At 38.5% G+C, this 25055-nt stretch overlaps 1 protein-coding gene across 1 annotated transcript in view; it reads right to left on the bottom strand.

The window, feature by feature from the left end:
- Positions 1 to 25055, bottom strand: part of FRMPD1 (FERM and PDZ domain containing 1) — a 120105-nt gene that overhangs the window by 29501 nt on the left and 65549 nt on the right. Inside the window, exons 3-5 of the mRNA XM_049772932.1 lie at positions 12314 to 12471; positions 11384 to 11486; positions 6285 to 6330 (exon numbers count right to left, since the gene is read on the bottom strand). Of these exons, the coding sequence (XP_049628889.1) occupies positions 6285 to 6330; positions 11384 to 11486; positions 12314 to 12471 (307 nt within the window). The remainder of the gene's footprint in view (positions 1 to 6284; positions 6331 to 11383; positions 11487 to 12313; positions 12472 to 25055) is intronic.

The following is a 25055-nucleotide window of genomic DNA, read 5'->3' as shown; positions in this document are numbered from 1 at the left end:
AGGTACATTAAAAACTAGTTTACTTATACTCAATCTCATTTTGTTTTGGGGGGCCACACCCAGTGGCACTCAGAGGTTACTCCTGGCTTTGCACTCACAAATCACTCCTGGCAGGCTTGGGGACCACATGGGATACTGCGGATCGAACTGGGTTGGCCATGTGCAAGACAAATATCCTCCCCGCTGTGCTATCACTCCGGTCCCTTATTTGTACTTTTTTCTCACCCTACCTCATTTTTTTAACTAAGTAACTCAATCTTCCTTTGGCTCAATCCTCATTAATGATATTTAACATGTCTTAAGATGAAGTAGGAGAAAGTAGATCTAGCAAGCATGTGAATGACACAAATCTACTAAGAATCAGTAGATCTGAGGTAGCAGATTTAATGAAAAAGCAAGAGGGTGGTCAAGAATAGAAGGTATATTGCAAAGTGAAAGAGTAAATCCACAGGTAGACCATTATCATCTTAATGATTCAATGGAATGAAAATTTGGAGGCAGAACAGAGAAGAGATGGAGAGATTAATGGGATCAACAGATATCAGTGCTAATGTCTCTCAGCCCAGCATGAGCAGTCTGGCAACAGTAGTGTACAGAGCTGGTTCATTCTCAAGAAATCAACTGAAGGAAATGAAGGAAGAGAGAAATAATTGGGAAGTGATGGTTCCCTGAAAGGAAAGAATGGTTATAGGTAATGGCTTTATAAATATGCCTTTAAGTCCCATGATTCTGATTAAAAACCGTAGAATGATACTGGCATGAAGCAATATGATGTCACAGGCACTACATAAAGTGTGGCATTGATGACGTCCCCCCCAAAATCAATTGCCCAAACGAGACTGCTGGTGGTGAGGCACCTGGCTGAAAGTTGTCCACCTGAAAACCAGCTCAGGTTTTTGTAAACTATAAGTTTGACTCAAACCAATAGTCAGGCATTACTTAACACCATTTAGGTCAACAGTGGACTACAGACACAACAGTGGTCCTAATACTCTATACCACATAGTGTATGCCTTCTAGGTTTGTGGAATTATAGTCTATGATAAAGTCACCTAAACAAATTTCTCAAAATGTATCTTCAACATTAAATGACTCATGTCTGTTGTGTGGTGGGCCTGCTAAGAAGTGTAGGCTCCTTCTCCATAGTATTCACATAGTATACTAGCTGGAACTAGTATAACTAGTTGGAACTGGATGCCACTACTTGGGAGACTTATCATGAAACTGGAATGTAGCCACAAAACTATCACAGAAAAGAAAGTTCAGAGAAAGATATCTTATGACCAAAAGTAGATGGAATAGTGCTTAGCCTATAGAAATGAAGGCCATATTTGTCAATCTTTAAATAGCTATTTCATTCAAGGTAGACTTGTTTGAATAGGGACTAGTTGCTTGGGATCAACTAATAAGGCAGAAGGGTCTTTCTTACATTTGAAAGCACTCAACCAAGAGACCACTAGTTGTTCTAAGAAAGACACCATATAGTCTTGTCTTAAAAATGCCCAAACCTCACTGTGTCTCAGATATTTTTACACCTGAATGTACTGCTACCTCTATACTCTGGAATCTAAAAAATACTGGAAACCACTTATTTTTTTTCAAGACCCTATCCACCATGTTTATTTCTTCACATGGCTTCCCAACTAATATTTTTAATATATTTTTTATTTAAGGAACATGATTATAGTTGGGTTACAGTCATAAAGAGAACACCCCCTTTCACCAGTGTAACATTCCCGCTTCCCAATGCCCCCTCCCCCCTTCCCATCCCCTGCCTGTATTCGAGACAGGCATTATACTATAGTTATTTGCTTTTACGTTCAGTAAATTGTTTTTTCTTTTCCTTAAAGGATAAGGGTTAAAAAAAATAGTAAAGGTGTGACAGTGGCAATTGCTGTTGTTTGCATAGGCCTAGAATAATATGGGAAAAACAGAAAAAAATCCTTGACCTGATTACAATAAGGCCTCACCCCCAGAAGTTTATTAGCATAAGACCGACTCTGGGCTCCAGGCACACCAGTTTGTCCAACCCGAGTCATTCTCCGTGGGGAAACCACTTATTTGAGCCATCTAATATTAACAAAGGACAGCTTAAATGATATGAGCTACCCATTATTTTAGGATGCTGAAGTTTTAACTGGATTCTAAATTAGCTCATCATAGATCAGCAGTGAAAAAGAAACTACATTTTTTTTGCTTAACATATAATGCTTAAAAGGTACACATTATACAAATATGTTTATACTCATATACACATATATATGTGTTTATATTTACTGCTTCCTAGCCCCAGGTTGACCAATGCTATTCTATGAAGCAGCAGGGTTGAGGAGTTGGACCAGCATAATGCTGAGTGTAAATTCTTCAGTCCAAATGCCTGGAAACTGACAACTTTGTTTCACTGATTTCTTTTTTGTTGTTGTTCTGGGGCTATACCTCTCAATGCTCAGGGGTACTTCTTGATTCTGCACTCAGGAATTACTCCTGGCAATGCTCAGGGGACCATACAGGATACTGGGTAAACCCACATTAGCCACATGCAAGGCAAGTGCCCTACCTACTATGTAAGACACAGGGATGGGAGGCCAGTGTCCTCATCTATAGAAGGGGAATGACAAATCTCCCTTGTAGGATTTTCTTTTGGCAAAAATTAAATATACTTTAAATATTAGTACTACTATTATAATAAGCCATACAAATACTATAATAGAGATCTATATATTATATACAATCTATATAAATTGAAATTAAATTCTCCTTATCCTAGAGAAATAGTAACTCATGTTCTGATTTTGGATTTTTTTTTTTTTTTTTTTTTTTGGTTTTTGGTTTTTGGGTCACACCTGGCAGCGCTCAGGAATTACTCCTGGCTCTACGCTCAGAAATTGCTCCTGGCAAGCTCGGGAGACCATATGGGATGCTGGGATTCGAACCAACGTTCTTCTGCATGTAAGGCAAACGCCTTACCTCCATGCTATCTCTCCGACCCCTGATTTTGGATTTTATAATTCCTTACCAACTGCAAGTTCTTTGAGGACTTTAAGAATCTATTCTGAAGAAAATGATCATCCCTGCTGATACAAAATATTAACAATCATTTATCTTTGGGTGGGGGGTGTTAGGGTTTTTGGGTCACACCTGGTGGCGCTCAGGAGTGACTCCTGGCTCTGTGCTCAGAAATTGCTACTGGCAAGCTTGGGGAACCATATGGGATACCAGGATTTGAACCACCGTCTGTTCTGGTTCAGCTGCATGCAAGGCAAACAATCTACCGCTGTGCTATCTCTCTGGCTCCAATAATCATTTATCTTATGATCACATAACTTTTGATGAAAACCCAAGTAGTCTAGTCAAGGTTTAGGCAATCCTTGAGGTACTGGGGCCATCAGCTAAACTAATATCAGATTTCCCTGTAGAACCTTGAGAGCACAGAATCTGCATCCTTCATCCATGAGAACTTTACAGGCATCTCAGGAGTGTTATGAGAGCATATCAGTTGTTCTCTCCCTCTTGTGTTTTTATTATATGCAGCTCTAGAATATTTCCATCTTTCCTTACTTGAAAAGATTATCCGATAAAAATAAAGAATCTTGGAGCCAGAGAGATAGCATGGAGGTAAGGTGTTTGCCTTGCATGCAGAAGGACGGTGGTTCGAATTCCAGCATCCCATATGGTCCTCCAGGCCTGTCAGGAGCGATTTCTGAGTGTAGAGTCAGCAATAACGCCTGAGCAATGCCAGATGTGACCCAAAAACCAAAAAACAAACAAACAAAAAAAAAACAAAAAACTTTTAACACAACAAGGCCATTTATAATACTTAGCTTTCAGAATAGTTATTTTATATCTTGGTTCCACATGATTTCATTTACAAATTCTATTTAGGAAGCCCCATTTATTTGTGCAAAAAGCAATTGATCTGACATATTTCTGGCAAATATATTAAACTTATTTAGTTTTTCTATTCCAGTTCCAAGAAAGAAAATACTTGTAAAATAGGAATAGATATTGTCAAATACTAAAAAGTAAATTTCTTTGCATTTGAGTACTGAAGCACAAACATTTTATACTTTTACTTTATCAAAAATAGCCTCTTATTCCATTGTGCTTCCTACCATTACCTACATGCTTAGAAATTCTTCCTATTACCCTTATTGTGCACAACATGTGTATATTTGCAATGCTAGCAACTGTACCCAAGGTTTCACATATGTAAGGAATGCAATCTATAGCTGAATGACATGTATAGCTCTATGATCTGGGTTTTTGTTTGTTTGTTTTGTTTTTGGGTCCTACCCGGTGGCACTCAGTGGTTATTCCTGGCTCTGTGCTCAGAAATCATTCCTGGCAGGCACAAGGGACCATATGGGATGCCAGGATTCGAACCACTGTCCATACTGGATCAGCTATATGCAAGGCAAATGCCCTACTGCTATGCTATCTCTCCAGCCCTGTTTTTTTTTTTAAATACTTAATCCTTTAATATTAAATGGTCTGAGAAGAGACAATTTTTTCAAAATATATAGAAAATATTCAAATTTTTTTTAATAGTTTTTGATCTACTGCTGTGAGATGTCATATTCACTACATATTAAATTTTTATATAATTTTTATTTTGACCAAAGTGGCTTACATATCTTTCACGTAATATTTTAGGTACATATTAACAATGTGTCAGGGGAATTCTCATCACCAAAGTTGTCCTCCCTCAACCTCCGTTCCAATCTTGCATCCCACATATTAAATTTTTATATTAGGATCTATTCTTGGACTTTCTATTTTTCTGTACAATTGCATTATATGTCTAACATTTCATCTATCTCAGATTTTTCTATTTTATTTCGTTCTTTTGAAGAATATAAATAGCACTTTCACTAATTTATCAATGATAATTCTTCTATATTCTGTATTCCAAAGAAATATTTTAGGGTTCAGTGTTTTATAATTTTTATTCCATTTTGTTTATTTGTCTTTCCTGAATAAAACAGTACACTGATTATTTACTTGACTTGTGCTCTTATTAATTTTTTTTCCTGTTTGTTTGTTTTGGTCTTTTGGTTTTGAGAGCCACACTCAGTTGTGCTCACTATCTACTCCTGGTTCTGTGCTCACAGTCATTTCTGGCAATGTTTGGAGACCATATGTGGTATTGGAGTTCAAAACAGGATGCCAGGAAAAAGACATGTGTCTTATCCCTTGTACTATCTCGCTAACCTCTACGTCCTTGTTAAATAATAAAAGAAGTTTGATCTAAAAACATTATTCTCACTATAGTTTCAACATTGTAAGTTTTAGTAAGTATAGTACTACCTTTATTTTCTTATAACTATCAGTGTATAATGGTCATTTAGGGTTTCTATTTGATACCCTATTTACTTAAGAGATAACTTTTACTTACAAATGGTTGGATTTTTATAACAGTTATCAAATTCTACTTTACTATATTCAGAAAAGAGATAAATCAATTTTCTGGGGACTTTATGGAGTTTTCTTGGTAGTCTAGTATGTGATAGATTAGATAATTAAATACAATATTAAAATTGTCTGTGCCCTGGACAAGGTTAAGAAGTATGCATTAAAGTCTCCTCATTGATTGGGGCCAAAGTGATAGAACAGCGGTTGGGCATTTGCCTAGAATGCGGCCACCCAGGAGAGACCCAGGTTCCATTCCTGGCATCCCATATAGTCCCCTGAGCCTGCCAGGAGTAACTCCTGAGCACTGCCAGGTGTGGCCCCCCAAAAAAGTCTCCCCATTGATAATTTGGGAGGTCAATTTTGTCCCCTCCTGAGTAATTATTTCTCACAATTCAATAACATACTTTTTCAAGTTTCATATAGATGGGGTTCCTTAGCCTTTGGTGGTTCAGGATTTCTCCCTGTGCATCTTATGAGGAATCTCAGAGCTGTAAAATCACTTTCATAACTGCCATCTTATTTGAGCTCCATAACACATTAGAAAGACAAAGCTTTCAGTATTCTCATCATTCCTCTTCAAAATTATAAACTGATACTGAAGACAGACTACTCAAATTTGTCTTGAAATCCTCAGTTTGCCGACCCTTTCTTTGTCTTACTCGTCACAGTCATGGGTATATTTCCTTAATTGGACTAAGTCTGAACCCACATCTGTTTCCTCCATGGCAGAAGGTCTTCAGGCCACACTGCTTGGCCATTCACTTCTTCCCTTCATCCTCACTACTGATGCTTTTTCTTCACTGCTGCAAGTACCAATGCAAGGCTGAGAAGGCAGACAGATGGTAGCACACAAAACATAGAAAAAGATTTACCGACGTGTAGCGAACCACTGTGATTGACAGAGAATCTTCTGCTTCCCTGAGGGGGAAAAAAAAGAAAAAAATATTTCATTATTTTCATCAGGGTGATAAATTGTGTGTGTGTGAGACAGAGAGACTATGTGTGTATGTATGTGTGTATGAGAGAAAGAATAAGAGAGAGAATGAGAGAGAGAAAGAATTACAAAGAAACCCCTCAACTCTTCTTGCCTCAAGCTTCCTTGCCTCACAAAAGAGAGGACACGGAGGGAAGCTATGCTATAGATTGCAAAGGAATCAGTCTTTCTACCTTGAGGAAATATTTAGTAACCCACCCTTACCATTACAACTGCTAAATTAAGTAATTTGGCCTTAATTTAGCCTATCTAATGGAAAACAAGTCTATTTCTATAAACTAAGCTAAAATTTACATCCAAAAAACTTTCTTCAGAGAAAATTTGGAATGTGGCTCAGCAGTTGAGCACTTATCTAGAATGTGTAAATCCCTGGGCTCAATCCTCAATGCCACCAAACAAAGAAATAATGATCCTGCATAATATGTTTGAGCGGGGAAGATAATTCAAAGGATTGGAACACATGCTTTGCCACAGAGTTCCTCCAGCACTCCTGGGGAATGACCTCTCTGATCACCATACTGAGAGTAGCTTTTGAGCACTACTGGTTGTAGCCCCAAACCAAAACTTATTTTTTAAAGAGAAAATATGGCAATAACACAGAAAAATTAGACTATATACTATTTCAGAATACTTAGGCTAACCATTTAACTAAATAGAGCGAATGAATGCAGACAACATTTATCAGATAAAAGCCAGTTAGTTTATGATGTTGGAGAATGGAGCAAAGTGAATGTAATGAGCCCAATCATATAAACAAGATACAATTAGATTGTATTTTAAATTGTACATCTACAACTTAGATTCCAAAAATAATCAAATCAATTCCATATCTACCAAGCCTTCAATATGCATTAGCTGACAGGACTCAGAATTGATTCAATCATATTTTCCTATTTCTTTACCACTGCTATATAGAGAAGCAGTTTGTAAAAATAATTTCATTTTACTTCCTGCAATCTAAATCTTTAAGCCAATTGCTGCTGGTATTTATACTCAGATAGATAAATTCAATCCAAGGTTTCATAATGCCAAAAGTGTCTTTCCCATTTTATATGACAATAGGCATATAATGAATTTACATATATGTCCATTTATAGGTGAAAAAAAATTTTTTTTTGGCCACAACCGTTTGATGCTCAGGGGTTACTCCTGGCTAAGCGCTCAGAAATTGCCCCTGGCTTGGGGGGACCATATGGGATGCCAGGGGATCGAACCGCGGTCCTTCCTTGGCTAGCACTTGCAAGGCAGATACCTTACCTTTAGCGCCAGCTCACTGGCCCCTATAGGTGAAATTTTTATATAAATTGTTCAGACTAACAAAATAAAATAAAGCCAAAATGCTCTCCAAAATGGTATTTTAGGCTCATAAATAATTGAAAGAATTAGGGAGTTGTTTTGTTTTAATTAGGGAGGGTTTTTTATTTTACTAGTATTATTATGATCATTTTTTAAAATTAGGAACTTTTGGTATGTCATTTTGTTTTGCTTTTCTCCCATCATAAGGGGCAATGACATTGGGAACAAAGCCTTTTTCTAAATTTTTAATTATTTTTGACTTTTGGATCACACCCAGCAGTGCTCAGGGCTTATTCCTGGCTCTGTACTTAGGGATCACTCCTGGAGAGACTCAGGGGATAGCATGCAGTGTGAAGAGTAGAGTTCAGGCTAACTGCATGCAAAGCCTTACCTGCTGTGCTATCTCTCTGTCCTGAATAAAATTTTAAACACAAGCATTCCAGGATAAAAGAAATAGCACAGGGGTTGAGGCATTTTCCTTCCATGTGACCAACTTGGGTTTGGTCCTAGGAACTATATATGTGCAGTCAGGAGTGATCCCTGAATGCAATCAGAGTCAGAGGTAAGCTTTGAGCACCACTGAGTGCCCCAAATCAGAAACAAACAAACATTCTTGTGGTTCTCAGACATGCCCTATGGTAAAGGGCTCAGCTGCACAGCATACACCCTGCCACATCCCTGCCTGAAGCTCTTCAAAGGTTCTCTTTGCAGAAGACTAACATTCAAAATTATAATACCAGGAGCTGGAGAGATAGCACAATATAGGCCGGGTGTTTGCCTTGCACATGGTAGACCCAAGGATGAGCCCGGGTTCGGTTCCCAGCCTCCATACGGACCTCCGAGCCTGGCCCCAAAACAAAATTATAATATCAGGATTTGACTACTCAGAACTTTCTTCAGTGTATCCAGAGCCTTAAGCCATCCCCTCCCCACTGTATCCTGTTTATCACTTAGCTTGACTTCTCCTTCATCTCTCTTTTTTGTAGGTCAGCTTCTACTAGCAGTATACATATTATAGAAACACTTCTAAACTTTTCAATTTTGTGTTACCATACTGCTTCCTCCCAAGTTGCAGAAACTTTACAGTTTCTTTACTCTGCTTTCTTTTATATTTGTTCTTTATTTTGTTTTGTTTTGTTTTGACAATGCTCAGGGTTACTTCTTCTTTTTTTTTTTTTTTTTTGGTTTTTGGGTCACACCCGGCAGTGCTCAGGGGTTACTCCTGGCTGTCTGCTCAGAAATAGCTCCTGGCAGGCACGGGGGACCATATGGGACACCGGGATTCAAACCAACCACCTTTGGTCCTGGATCGACTGCTTGCAAGGCAAACGCCGCTGTGCTAATTCTCCGGGCCCTCAGGGTTACTTCTGGCTCAGGAATTACTCAGAAATTACTCCTAGTGGTTCTCAGGGGACTATATGAGATGCTGGGGATTGAACTGGGGTTGGCCACATGTAAGACAAGCCCCCTCCCTACTATTCTATCATTCTGACCTCTCTGCTTTCTTTGATGCAAAATCTATCCTCAGTCTCAGCATGGGGGTGCATGCATTGTATCTTCCCCACCCAACTTGAGGTGTCTGGGAAGAACAATATTGATTCTATGGATTCCTTACCCATGTAGGCACTCAGTAACCAGACTACAGAATAATGCCTAAACACCAGAAGTCTAGACTATTGCTTTCAACTATGAATACTCTTACTTACTCATTTTTATTTAACTGAGAATAAATGTAATTAGCCCAGAAAATCTAAAATTCATTAGCTGAATTTTTTTTTTGTGGGGGGGGAGAGATGGGTATACCTGGCAGTACTCACGGGTCATTACTAAAAACAAAACAAAACAAAAGGTTCATTACTGACTTTGTCCAGGGACCATGCCTGGCAGTGCTGAAATAGAACCTGGGTCTCATAAGTGTAACCTATGTACTATCTTTCCAGCCCTGAAATGAATCATCTTTGAGAAAACCATACAACAGCCACTGATTCTCTGAAGATCCTACTCGCATCCTGGGCTTGATGTAAGAATGCTAACTTCTGTAGTTCATCTTAAGCTCTATGGGTATCTACAGTGAGACCGTGCTTTCTTAAGTTGGAGACTATATCCTTAATTTCCTTTTCTCTAGCTTCACCAGGATATGTGTTCAGACTGAAAACCTCTCCAAACCAACTTAAAAAGGCACAAAACAAAGTACAAATTTGAAGTATCTTTTTTTTTTTTTTTAATGATTTTTGAGTCACACCCAGCAGTGCTCAGGGTTACTCCTGGTTCTATGCTCAGAACTCGCTCCTGGCAGGCTCGGAGGACTATATGGGATGCCGGGATTCGAACCACCCTCCGTCTGAGTCTAAGGCAAATGCATTACCACTGTACTATCTCTCTGGCCCCCCTTCTTCTTTTACGTTTTAAGCAGATAGCTTTATAGTTTAATCTACATATGTTTTCATATATATATATGAAAATATATATATTACAAAAAATCATATATACAAAAATATACATATATACAAAATATATACAAATACATAAATATATATATACATTACAAAAAAATCACCAGTGCAACATTCCCATCACCAATATTTGTAGTATCTTTTTTTTTTTTTTTTTGGTTTTTGGGTCACGCCTAGCAGCACTCAGGGCTCTCTAGAGCACTCCTGGCTCTCTATGTTCAGAAATGGCCCCTGGCAGGCACAGGGGACCATATGGGATGCCGGGTTTCGAACCACCGTCCTTCTGCATGAAAGGCAAATGCCTTACCTCCATGCTATCTCTCCAGCCCCCATATTTGAAGTATCTTAAGTTGGCTTTTTATCAAACTATTTCTCATGTCTTTTTATTTCAGAAGGGTCATTAAAGTAGCACTGAATGATTTTATAGACACATTTTTATAAAATGCCTGTTAGCCCCCTACAGTCTAAACACATTCACTCATGCAGTATCACATGCCTAGCCACAAGGCTCATGAGCTAGGTAGAAAATGAGATGAAAATATATAAAGAAAACACAGGGTTGAAGAAGAAGCAGCAGATTTAATTTTGATTTAGTACCAGCATGTATTAAGATAACTGACAAGTCCTTTAAGAGCAGGTCTCTGTATTATTCATAATTCTCTTCCCCACTGTGCTTAGTACAGAGGCTTAGGTATTGCATATATTTAATCAACTTAAAACCTTGTGCCTTCCACAAACTTCTACAGGTGAGTAAAAGAAAGAAAACGGGGACAACCACCACCAAGAAGTCATCTGAGCAGAGCTGGAACTCTAAAATGAGTTTTAATTTGGAGATATGGCTCATCAGAAGACCCTGCATTTGAACCCTGGTGCCACAATAAACATTTTTAAAATAAAAAATAAAATGAGGGGCCAGAGTGATAGCATAGCGGTAGGGTATTGCTTTGCATGCTGAGGACGAGCCTGGGTTCAATCCCCGACATCCCATATGGTCCCTTGAGCCTGACAGGAGCGATTTTTGAGCGCAGATCCAGGAGTAACCCCTGAGCACAGCTGAGTATGGCCCAAAAACTAAAACTAAAATAAAATGAGGCTGTTGGTACTTTAAAGAAGTCTGGATCTAAATACAACCACAGGGAGATGAGTGAGGCAACTCCTGTTACCCATCTGTGCTCTGAGAGAACCTGGAAGATTCTGTGGAGGGTGGAGGACATTTTCAATGTAGTACCTCAGGATATCAATGGCTCTTTCGTAGGAAAGGTCTTCAGTAGGTTCATCATTCATCTGCAAGATCTGATCTCCAGGGAAAAGCTTGCCATGAGCAGGGCCTCCTATTGGATAGAAAAGAAGTAACTGGTTCTTGTAGACACCCACAGTGAGATACAGTAGGGAGAACAGCAGAGGTGCCAGCAAGGCATGCCTAATAGTGTCCACAAAGCCTTGGTTCACTTCCACCCTTGATGGCTTTGCACTCATGCAGTCTTTGTGTTTCTAAACTATGTAAAATGTACCTGTTATCCATTCCTTCTGATGGGTGCCAGGAGACCATCTGGGGGAAAGACTTATGGTTATCCCTAAATCAAGATAACTACCTGATGAGTGCACTCTTCTATATGCATCCTGAAAGGACTATGTGAGTGTGAAAATGGAAATTAATAGATTTTTAACTAGCCCCAGATCTAACATCAATCCATAGCTGAAGCATAAAAATAAACAGAAAACATTCCCAGCCTGCTTCTCTTCACCGTGATACAGCCTATATTTCACAAAGACTCAAGCAAAAACAAATCGATAGTTTCTATTACTGTCTAACCAGAAATTCTCTCGGGCTCAAAGTAGCTGAGTTCAAAACGGAGGATCTAATGATTGAAACACTGTCCCTGCCCCCCATCTGGTCAAAGAGCCTCTGCTGAGATGGTGGGAGCCTCGATGTAAAACAGCAAGGCCACTTGGGGAATCCCTCCCTTCCAGAATCTAAAGAAGGAGCAAAGATTGACAGAATAAATTTAGAATTAAGGATCTCTTCCTGAATTCTGGGACAGTTTTTCTGCATTGAGTGGACAGAAGAATGGGAAGAGAGGCAGAAATCCATTCCCTACCCTCAAATCTCACCCTGTCCAGAAGCCAACATCCTCTCTTGATTCCTAGCCATCCCTACCTGCAGTGACGGCCAGCACTGTGAGTGGAAGGCTCTCAGAGATGTGAAATCCATAGTCCTGCAGGAGGGCATCTTTGTCTATTTTTACTGTGTGTTTCACAGGGGCAAGGGTCTGGGCTGGGATCCCGGGAGGCCCATCAGCTACAGCAACCTTAGCCCTGGAAGAGAAACAGGATGTGAAAAAAAGAGCAAAAGAAATCTAGTTGGTGGCCACAAACTGGGTTAGCCATAGCATCCTGGAAAAAGAGTACCCTGAGCTGAGCTGGGTCTCCTCTTGAGGGAAGCAAGGCACAAACACCTGGAAAGAAAATAACAAGTAGAACAGCTCTAAGGCATTTCTAAAAAATTTTCTTCTAGAGCAGCATTTCTCACTTGCAGGCCATATAACCCCTTAAGAGACCCTAGACTATTCCAAGGAAGCCAGAGGTAAAAATACATAAATGAGGATGCATGCATGAGACTAGGGACAAATAGTAGGGCAGGAGATACAGGAAAAAACGGACCATGCTTGAAAAATGGCTGAAAAACAGTATTCTAACAGAGAAGCAATAAAGTGGGATTGGCACTCTATGAAGGTGCAGGAGGGAAATTCTAATTTTGTTGGGTATAAGATAAGCCATCAGAAATAATTTTGCTACATGGAAGGGTACTATTTATATGTCATGGCATAAAAATATAGCCTAGATCAGATACACAAGATAGTAATTAGTGCTGAGTGGATGGATGCTTGGGTAGATATATAGATGCATAGGTGAGTGAGTGGGTGGTTGATGGATGGGTGGTTAGAGAAGATGGATGGATAGTGGGAATGAAGGAGTAGAAAGGTAGAAAGAGTAGGTAAGAGAATGGATGTATGGATGGATGTATGGATGGATAAATGGATAGATGGATATAAAGGTAGATGAATGCATGGAGAGATGAACAGAGAGGTGGGTAAATGCATGGTTGGATGGATAGGTATTTCAGGTAGGATGCACTGTTAAACAGAGATACAGATGAATAGAAACCTACTACGAACAGGAAGGGATGTTGTTTATTCTGAATGTTGGACAATGATAATTTTTATAAAGGTACTCCTTTGTTGATTCTTTTTGCTAAATTTATGATATAATTTGCCTTTCAACTTTCTAGCTTTGACAGTTACAACACAAAAATCCTAGTAATAAGGATGCCCTCTATATCAAATCTCTTTTTTTAAATGTATGTTATACAGGTGGGTAAGATGAAAGTTGTATATTCTGTCTCTTTTTTGGGGGGGTCACACCCTGCAGCGCTCAGGGGTTACTCCTGACTCTGCACTCAGAAATCGCTTCTGGCAGACATAGGGAACCATAAGGGATTCCGGGATTCAAACCACCATCCATTCTGGATTGGATGCTTGCAAGGTAAATGCCCTACCGCTGTGCTATGGCTCTGGCCACTATATTCTTTTTATTTTTTATTTTTATTTTTATTTATTTTTATTTTTTTTTGGTTTTTGGGTCACACCTGGCGGCACTCAGGGGTTACTCCTGCTGTGTACTCAGAAATAGCTCCTGGCAGGCACGGGGTACCATGTGGGACACCGGGATTCAAACCAACCACCTTTGGTCCTGGATCGGCTGCTTGGAAGGCAAACACCGCTGTGCTATCTCTCCGGGCCCTTATTTTTTATTTTTATAATTAATTGATTAATTAATTAATTTTTGGTTTTTTGAAGGTCACACCCAGCAGTGCTCAGGGGTTACTCCTGGCCCTATGCTCAGAAATCACTCCTGGCAGGCTCGGGGGACCATATGGGATGCCGGGATTCAAAACACCGTTTTTCTGCATGCCAGGCAAACGCCTTACTGCTGTGCTATCTCTCTGGCCCCTGGCCACTATATTCTATCTCTTAAATTCAGCAAAGCACAAGCTGTTTTTTCATTCATCTGTGGCAAGTGGTATTTTTTCGCTTCCTCTAAGAGTCAGTGGTTCTTTCTGTAAAAGGTGAAATCATGATGGGATGAGGTGTGTACACATCATAAATGTGAAGAAGTAACAGCTCCCCAGGGCTATGTAGTTAAGGCCTATCATTTATTCTTATCCATTTACCAAACACTGTCAGGAACTCTGCTTAATGCAATAAGATCTCATTTATCTGAGAATCACATCTCTGTCATTTATAATAATCTCAAATACCAGTGAGGATCAGGAAATGTAAAACACTGTCTCATGGAGCTCAAATGCATGTGACAAGTCGAAGTACAAAGCCTCACACACATTATCCATCAAGGAGCTCCTTAGAGCCAGTTTAGACTGTCTGCATAGGCAGTCATCTGACTCACAGACCTAAGACATTTTTCTTAAGTAAACAAACAGGTAAGAAGTATCAGGCCTACGTAGGCCTGCCTTCTAAAAAAACAAAAAGAAAAAATAAAAATATATACTGAGTAAAACTCATACCTACTCCTGATTGGTTTTTTTTTTTTATTTCATTTTATAGTGGGGGATTAAATGCGGCCAGGGTTTCACATATGGGGCCTGTACTTCACCACTGAGCCCTATCACAGACCCTTCCTGATTTATTTATTTATTTATTTTTGTTTTGTTTTGGGGTCACACTCAGCAGTGCTCAGGGTTTACTCCAGGCTCTGGGCTCAAGGATCACTCTTGGCAGGTTCCGGGACCACTTGGGATGCTGGGGATCGGATCTGAGTTGACTAGGGTTGGCTGTGTGCAAGGCAAATGCCCTCCCTACTCACTGTATTTTAACATGGGCCTTGACCCTTTTTTATTCAAATAGAAAAAACAAATAATGAAAAAAACCTTTAAAACTACAAAGGACCCCTCTAAATAGAATAAATAGTATACTACATTGGTAGCCAAAAAAGAAATTAATATATGAATTCCTTTGTAAAAGCAACAGGAAGTCCACCTTGGATACTACTAAATTCACACTACAAGAAAAAATCAGTAAGAGCTATCAGAGAAGGAAATCCAGTAAGAGGAAAAGATAGAGGCAAAAGAAAAGTACCACTTTTTAAATAAACCAGATAACGATATACTCCAAAAACGATAAAAGGTTATTTCTGGAGCTAACAAAATTAGTGTAATGATATCGTGGGATTAAGAGAAGCATAAAGCAGGCCCCTTGAAGCATTCAATAATTCCTTTAAAATAGATTAGTTAAGTGTGATATGGTTGCTAGGTATTCTTAATTATCTGATATAATAAAGAAAGACATAATAATCAGGTGAAACCCCGACTGGGAATACATAATACTGAAAATAATAATGCCTAAGCAAAAATAAAGATTTAATGTAATCTAGATGAAAAATTCTTCAAGTTAAAAAAATCCTGGTAAGCTGATTATGGTTATAGCAACTATAATAATATTACTACACTAATGGCATTTACTGAGTATTAGCTATGCACAGTGAGTAAGCTAACTTATTTTCATAGCTTGTTCACTCAACCCTCAGGACAAACTTGTGAAGTGGATATAATTATTATCCCTATTACCATCCTTAGCCTATCTAATAAGAAGTCCAGATCTTACTTGGAGTCATTAACAAGTGAAAACCACAAAGATGGGGGTGAGGTTCAGACAGATGCTCTGTCTTCCATTGGTTCTGTGGCACAGTTTCTGAGTAGTACTGTCCAAAAAGAATACTATCCCTCTCTAATGACCCTCTCCAATGCAAGACGTATATACAGACCAATGCAAGACGTATATACAGATGAAGGTTTTCCAATAGCTACCTAATAAAAGAAAAGTAAACAAGGATTTCTAACTCATGGAGTTTCATTATAGAATGATGATAACCTTCCAAAATGGATAGTGGAGATATGAATAACAAAATAAGCAAACTGTATAATGTAACTGGGTGAATTATATTTCTCAATAAAGCAACTGAAAATATGTAATTAAAAATATTCTGGGTGGAGAAGGAGAAAAGCTTACAATACAATATATGAAGGAAAACATTGGGACTACTCAAAGTAAACGGAAAATTTATGCATAAAGAAATCAAATTATGGGGCCGGGAAGGTGGCGCTAGAGGTAAGGTGTCTGCCTTACAAGCGCTAGCCAAGGAACGGACCGCGGTTCGATCCCCCGGCGTCCCATATGGTCCCCCCAAGCCAGGGGCGATTTCTGAGCACATAGCCAGGAGTAACCCCTGAGCGTCAAACGGGTGTGGCCCAAAAACCAAAAAAAAAAAAAAAAAAAAAAAGAAATCAAATTATGGGGCCAGAGTGATAGCACAGCAGTAGGGCATTTGCCTTGCATGCAGCTGACCCAGGACATATCTGGTTTTGATCCCCACCATTCCATATGGTCCACTAAGCCAGGAGTGATTTCTGAGCACATAACCAGGAGTAACCCATGAGTGTGACAAGGTGTGGCCCAAAAACAAACAAAAAAAAATCAAATTAGTAGGGGACCAGAGTGATAACACAGTGAATAGGGCATTTGTCTTGCAAGCAGCTGACCCAGGTTCAATCCCCAATATTCCATATGATTCCCCAAGCCCACCAGGAGTGTTTCTGAGAGCAGAGCTAGGAGTAACCCCTGAGAACTGCCAGGTATGGCCCAAAAAACAAAAACAAGAAATCAATATAAACTGAAGAATCACAACTTGTTTGCTTCTTTGGGGCTACACCCAGCTGTGCGCAGAACTTACTCCTGGCTTTGTGCTCAAGGATCACTCCTGGTGGGGCTTCAGGGGGCTCCCTATGTATTGCCAAGGATTGAATCCAGGTTGGCTGTGTGCAAGGCAAGCACACTGGACTATCTGCCCACTGTACTATCACTCCAGCCTGAAGAGTCTCCACTGCAAGGGTAACAGAGTATTATTACATGTCTACTACAGTACCAAATAGAAATTAAACAACAAACCCTGACACAGATAGACATTTAAGGTTCTGACCACATAAACTGGCTATTTGTTCTCTTAGAAGCTAGCTGATTTTTTTTTTTTATTCTATGTGAGGTCTCTTTCCTTTTTAAGTACGTGGCTTAAAATATATTTATAGTAAGGCCCAGAGAGATAGTATTAAGACAACTGCCTTGCACTTGGCTCAACTGGGTTCAATCTCTGGCATTAATACAATTCCTTAAGCATCTCTAGGAGTCACTCCTGAGCACTGAGCCAAGAGTAAGCCCTAAGCACTGTTAGATGTATTTCAACCTACCCTCTCACAATAAAATTTAAAAATAAATTATATGTTATAAAAGTCATTTATATAGAGATAAATAAATGAATAAAATTATTTTTTTATTTTGTCCCCCTATTATTTCTGTTTTTTTTTTTTTTTGGTCACAAATGATGCTCAGGGGTCACTCCTGGCTCTGCATTCAGGAATTACTCCCAGTGTTCACGGTACCATCTAGTGTGTCAGGGATTGAACCAGGTTAGCTACATATAAGGCAAGTACCCTACCTGGTGTACTGTTGCTCTAGCCTAATACTTTAGTTGGGGGGCATGCCACACCCAGCAGTGCTCACGGTTATTCCTGACTGCACTCAGAGATCACTCTTAGCAGTCTTAGGGGGCCATCTGGGGTACTGGTGACCTACATACCACATGCAAGGGAAGATTGCCATATGTCAGCCACATACATCGGAAGCACCCTACCCTCTGTATTATTACTTCAGTTCCTAAGAAATCAAGTAACTTTTAATGATTTATTATTGGTAAATGTTTTATATGTAATACTATTTTACCTATCTACACACCCAGGATCAAGTAGAAAATTTTCAGATAAAAAGGCATGATGGGTGGAAAAAGTTTAAGAAGCCCTGCTCTTGAAATATTCAGGGAAATGAATATAAATTTCAATTTAATAATTTTCTTTGACCTTCTGTTACCATTTTGACTAACATTCTTTTAAGTAATAAATCCAAATAAAAACGCTAGTATTACTTGTACTAGACTGGGAATTCTATTTATTTATTTATTTCTGTATTCTCTAGGCCTAAAGTCCTAGAACTAAGTATGAGCTAAAACACTTTTGCTCATGAATATTCAAAAAATCACAGATTTATTTGTAGTAATAAGAAAAACCTGAAACAACCTAACAGATAATATGTAAATCAAGCATGATGAAGAATTAACTTCAATGAAGGATCACTAGCCTGTAAGCTTTACTCATACATGAAATATAGCTTAAAAGCATTAGCCCCACCCACAGGAGTAAGTTGTGAACATTGACTCCCCACAGCTGCCCATCACTTAAAAGATAAAAGTCAGACTAATCCTTTTCCTCACGGTCCTTTATTTTCTACTCATTGGTACTGGTCAACACTTACACCTATTCCCCTTCATATCAGATGTTCTCATTTGCTGTACTGCCTTGATCACTTGCCTTGGTGCCTGGTCACCAGGTCTCTCTGCAGGCAACTAATCTAGTCACTATTAGTTATTAATAGGCTATAAATTTACTGAATATAAGAATCAACTTCTGTCCACTTCTGTATTTCTCCGAGAACTGAATGAAGATCTTTGCCCTCATCTGTGCTTGTTATATAAATACCAGAGTTCAATACAATGCCTAGAATTTATGCTGCAATCGAGTGTCTTTAATATGATTAGCATGAGGTGAATATAAATAAGTAGCTGATGACTAGAACTCAGACTTCAGTCCTTGTCATTTCCCTCGAAGGTTCCTCGTATATACAGAAATGGAGGCAGTAGCACAAATTAAGCAGATGGTCAGAATCATAGGACAATGTGTCAGTGACAAATTTTAGGGGAGAAATCAATAAAAATATCATGAGTATAGGCCTATCAGAAGAAGATCTACAGAGAGCAAGCAAGAAATGAGGCCATTAAAGAGAAGATTCAGGAATAATAGCATCTCTACAAATGCATCCAAGAATCTTCTTGCCTCTTCTTTTTTGAACTTTTGTCTGCAGGTTAAGAAGCAATACAAATTCTGGGCCGGGAAGGTGGCGCTGGAGGTAAGGTGTCTGCCTTGCAAGCGCTAGCGTAGGACGGACCACGGTTCGATCCCCCGGCGTCCCAATAGCCAGGAGTAACCCCTGAGCGTCAAACGGGTGTGGCCCAAAAACCAAAAAAAAAAAAAAAAAAAAAAAAAAAGAAGCAATACAAATTCTGAACTTTATTTAATTCATTTATTTTTCATAGATTTTGGGCCATATCCAGTGGTGCTCAGGACTTACTCCTGGCTTGATGCTCAGGGATTGCTCTTAGTGGGGCTCAGGGACCATAGTGGTACAGGGGATCAAACACAGGTCAGCCTTGTGCAAAACAAATGCCCTACTTGCTGTATTACCATTTGGTCCAAGAAATTTGATACTTCAGAGATAATATTTCTAGATCATTAGATTATTAGATTCATCAAATAGACTCGACCCTTTAAGTAGCAAATTTATGACCATGGTATATAAGTAAATTTGAAAAACCAACAGTATGACTTCTGACTCTTACATGCTATGAAGCATGTGTTTATTAGTAAAAAGTTTCAAGGTAAGTTGAAAGCAATAATTTTAAGCCCTGAGAATAAACTCCAAACACCTAAAGGTTTCAGGATATATAATCAAACTCATTGTTTTTTGAAATCTTGCTTTATAAAAACTAGTATTTTCTGATTAAGCATAAAAGAAGTCAGTAAATTTTATGATGAGTTGCTTTAATAATACAAATATTCTAACATCCACCTTGAAGAATAACTATGTAAGAATTAAAAAAAAAAACAGAAAATAAAAAGTAATAATAGATACTAAATTTACTAGTCTTGACACAGTTGTGTGGAAACAGGTAACTAGCCTAACAGAGCAGACAGAATAGCCTAGAAAGAGATCCAATTTTCTACTCATGGACACAGGAGTCTCATATATTTAAAGAGGAATAGTAAATAAGTGAAGCAAGGAAAGACCATTCAAAATGGTTATTGTTGGGCCCAGAGAGATAGTACAGCGGCTGCCTTGCAAGCAGCCGATCCAGGACCAAAGGTGGTTGGTTCGAATCCCGGTGTCCCATATGGTCCCCCCCGTGCCTACCAGGAGCTATTTCTGAGCAGACAGCCAGGAGTAACCCCTGAGCACCGCCCGGTGTGGCCAAAAAAAAAAAAACAAAAACAAAAAAATGGTTATTGTTAAGTGTTCCAAACAACTACTTATTATTATGGAAAAAAATAAAACTAGATCTTCATTTCATAGTTTCTGCTAAAATAAATTCGTTGTTAAGTAACTATTAATATTAAAAATTATTAAATTGAGTTGAAGTTACTTAAGTAGCTTTAATAAATTATTGAATAAGGATTTTCATTTGGGGGGAAGCCTCCCCAACAGCATTTAGAGGCCTTGGGCCAACGCTGGCAACACTAGTGGGGACAGTTAAACAGAGTTGAACTTGAGGTCTCATACCACAACTTTAAGCTATTTCCCAGGTTCCTGAGTGAGGACTTTCTAAGGTTGACACAGCCAAAAATACTTGCCACTATTAAGTGGTATAAAAACTAAAAATAATACTATTTAACTACACTAAAAATAAGCACTAGTAGGAGAGAAAAAAACAGTATAATTAAGTAGTAAAGTACACTAGAATACGTTTTTTCTCAGTTTTTTTCTCACTTCTATAGTTACACAAATCTGCTAAGAAGATAACAACTTCAAAGCAAAAAGATTAAAACTTAGTGTGATGCAATGCCATCTAGTTGTTGCCTTTATTAAGTATTTTGTATTATTTATACAGAAATTCAAAAACACATCACAGAGATCATTTGGTGATTGGTCTTATCCTAAGTGCCTGAAATTAAATAAAATCTTAATAACAGATAGTTTAAAAGGTTATTTAGTTACTTCTAAAAGAGCACTGACGCTGTAAATAATATTTTATTGGAATATAGTATCAAGTTATCAGAGTAGTCTTCTGCATTACATCTGAATATTTCTGCATTCCTGCAAACCTAAGTTTCACTAAAATTATGTCATACCTTATTAGCCTTAAGCTCACTCAAGTACAGCTGTTTATTCAGACCTTTAGACAGAGTGATGTTATCTGTTTTTGGCTAATTGTAATAACTACCCATTGAAAAACAATCTAAAATTTAAGAAAGCAAATAAAATGCTTTCATTTTCATTGAAAATGAGCATCCCTCACCAGAGAAATGCCTGTTTGAAAATGCATTATAAAGTTCCAACACTGTCTCTAAACATTAGCATAATCTTTTGCTAAGTAATAGTTTGAAATTAAAAATGGCTTTTTTAGGGGCTGGAGCAGTGGTGCATACAGTAAGGCGTCTGCCTTGCATATGCTAGCCTAGGATGGACTGCAGTTCGATCCCCCAGTGTCCCATATGGTCCCCCAAACCAGGAGCGATTTCTGAGCACATAGCCAGGAGTAATCCCTGAGCATCACTGGGTGTGGCTGAAAAAAAAAACAAAAAAAATTTTTTTAAAAAGCAAAACTTTCTTATTTATAAAAGATAAAAATAAATTTAGTCACATACTTTCTTACTAAACAATACAAACTACTTTTCTTTTTAATTTTATTGATTTTCTCCTAAACAACTCATTTAAACTCAGAGATAAAGTTTAATTTTTTTTTATTTTAGTCACTGAGATTTGTAATACTGTTAATGATTTGTTTTCAAGGCAAACAACGCTGTGCTATCTCTCCGGGCCCACCTTTTATTTCTTAACCTGCCTGTTAGGTAACCTGGGGACACTCAGCCAGTAAATCCCTATGTCTAACTTCTCTGTTATCTATATATAGCTTTGTTTGTTTGTTTGTTTGTTTGTTTTAAGCCAGTCAAATTGAGCAGTGGGGTATATATAGCATTTCTTTCTTTCTTTTTTTTTTTTTTGTTTTTTTGTTTTTGGGCCACACCCGGTAACGTCAGGAGTTACTCCTGGCTTGGGGGACCATATGGGACACTGGGGGATCAAACCTCCATCCCTCCAAGGCTAACGCAGGCAAGGCAGGCACCTTACCTCTAGCGCCACCGCCCGGCCCCTATATAGCATTTCTAAACTTAGTTTATTTTTTCTTTTTTTTGTTGGTTTTGTTTTGTTTTGGGGGGCACACCTGGTGATGCTCAGGAGTTACTCCTGGCTATGTGATCAGAAATCTCGTCTGGCTTGGGAGACCATATGGGACACCAAGGGATCGAACTGTGGTTTGTCCTAGGTCAGCTGCGTGCAAGGCAAATTCCCTACCGCTGTACCACAGCTCTGGCCCCAAAACTTAATTTCTTTTTTCTTATCTTTTTTTTTAAAAAAAAAAAACTTGGATGATTCGTAGACAGCTTCCCTGGTTCAGGAGTGAATGGAGGATGCCCATTCTTCTTTTTCTTTTTTCTTTTTTTTGATATATTTTATTTTATTTAAACACCTTGATTACATATATGATTGTGTTTGGGTTTCAGTCATGTAAAGAACACCCATCACCAGTGCAACATTCCTATCACCAATGTCCCAAATCTCCCTCCTCCCCACCCAACTCACGCCTTTACTCTAGACAGGCTTTCCATTCCTCTCATACATTCTCATTATTAGGACAATTCAGAATGTAGTTATTTCTCTAACTAAACTCATCACTCTTTGTGGTGAGCTTCATGAGTTGAGCTGGAACTTTCAGCTCTTTTCTCTTTTGTGTCTAAATATTATTGCAAGAATGTCTTTCATTTTTCTTAAAACCCATAGATGAGTGAGACCATTCTGCGTCTCTCTCTCTCTCTCTCTCTCTCTCTCTCTCTCTCTGACTTATTTCACTCAGCATAATAGATTTCATGTACATCCATGTATAGAAAAATTTCATGACTTCAGCTCTCCTGACAACTGCATAATATTCCATTGTGTACATGTACCACAGTTTCTTTAGCCATTCATCTGTTGAAGGGCATCTTGGTTGTTTCCAGAGTCTTGCTGTGGTAAATAGTGCTGTGATGAATATAGGTGTAAGGAAGGGATTTTTGTATTGTATTTTTGTGTTCCTAGAGTATATTTCTAGGAGTGGTATAGCTGGATCATATGGGAGCTCGATTTCCAGTTTTTGGAGGAATCTCCATATCGCTTTCCATAAAGGTTGAACTAGGCGGCATTCCCACCGGCAGTGGATAAGAGTTCCTTTCTCTCCACATCCCCGCCAACACTGTTTTTTCTCATTCTTTGTGATGTGTGCCAATCTCTGTGGTGTGAGGTGGTACATCATAGTTGTTTTGATTTGCATCTCCCTGATGATTAGTGATGTGGAACATATTTTCATGTGCCTTTTGGCCATTTGTATTTCTTCTTTGTCAAAGTGTCTGTCCATTTCTTCTCCCTATTTTTTTGATGGAATTAATTTTTTTTCTTGTAAAATTCTGTCAGTACCTTGTATATTTTGGAGATTAGCCCCTTATCTGATGGATATTGGGTGAATAGTTTCTCCCACTCAGTGGGTGGCTCTTGTATCCTGCGCATTATTTCCTTTGAGGTGCAGAAGCTTCTCACCTTATTATATTCCCATCTGTTGATCTCTGCTTTCACTTGCTTGGAGAGTGCAGTTTCCTCCTTCAATATGCCTGTAGTCTCAATGTCCTGGAATGTTTTGCCTACATGTTGTTCTATATATCTTATGGTTTTGGGTCTGATATCGAGGTCTTTAATCCATTTGGATTTTACCTTCATACATGATGTTAGCTGGGGGTCTAAGTTCAATTTTTTGCAAGTGGCTAGCCAGTTGTGCCAACATCACTTGTTGAAGAGGCTTTCTTTGCTCCATTTAGGATTTCTTGCTCCTTTATAAAAAAAAAAGTAGGTGATTGTATGTCTGGGGAACATTCTCTGAGTATTCAAGCCTATTCCACTGATCTGACGGCCTGTCTTTATTCCAATACCATGCTGTTTTGATAACTATTGCTTTGTAGTAAAGTTTAAAGTTGGGGAAAGTAATTCCTCCATATTCTTTTTTCCAATGATTTCTTTAGCTATTCTAGGGTGTTTATTGTTCCAAATAAATTTCAAAATTGCTTCATCCACTTCTTTGAAGAATGTCACAGGTATCTTTAGAGGGATCACATTAAATCTGTACAATGCATTGGGGAGTATTGCCATTTTGATGATGTTAATCCTGCCAATCCATGAGCAGGGTATGTGTTTCCATTTCCGTGTGTCCTCTCTTATTTCTTGGAGCAAAGTTTTATAGTTTTCTTTGTATAGGTCCTTCACATTTTTAGTCAAGCTGATTCCAAGATATTTGAGTTTGTGTGGCACTATTGTGAATGGGGTTATTTTTTTAATGTCCATTTCTTCCTTATTACTATTGGTGTATAGAAAGGCCATTGATTTTTGTGTGTTAATTTTGTAGCCTGTCACCTTGCTATATGAGTCTATTGTTTCTATAAGCTTTTTGGTAGAGTCTTTAGGGCTTTCTAAGTAGAGTATCATGTCACCTGCAAACAGCGAGAGCTTGACTTCTTCCTTTCCTATCTGGATTCCCTTGATATCTTTTTCTTGCCTAATCACTATAGTGAGTACTTCCAGTGCTATGTTGAAGAGGAGTGGTGAGAGAGGACAGCCTTGTCTTGTGCCAGAATTTAGAGGGAAGGCTTTTAGTTTTTCTCCATTGAGGATAATATTTGCCATTGGCTTGTAGTAGATGGCCTTAACTATATTGAGAAAGGTTCCTTTCATTCCCATCTTGCTGAGAGTTTTGATCAAGAATGGGTGTTGGACGTTATTAAATTCTTTCTCTGCATCTATTGATATGATCATGTGATTTTTATTTTCTTGTTGTTGATGTTGTGTATTATGTTGATAGAGTTATGGATG

This window comes from Suncus etruscus, chromosome 1 (genome assembly GCF_024139225.1).
Source record: "Suncus etruscus isolate mSunEtr1 chromosome 1, mSunEtr1.pri.cur, whole genome shotgun sequence".
Classification (NCBI taxonomy): Eukaryota; Metazoa; Chordata; class Mammalia; order Eulipotyphla; family Soricidae; genus Suncus; species Suncus etruscus.
Note: the sequence above shows the minus strand (reverse complement) of the source record. Positions and strands in the feature narration are given on the sequence as shown.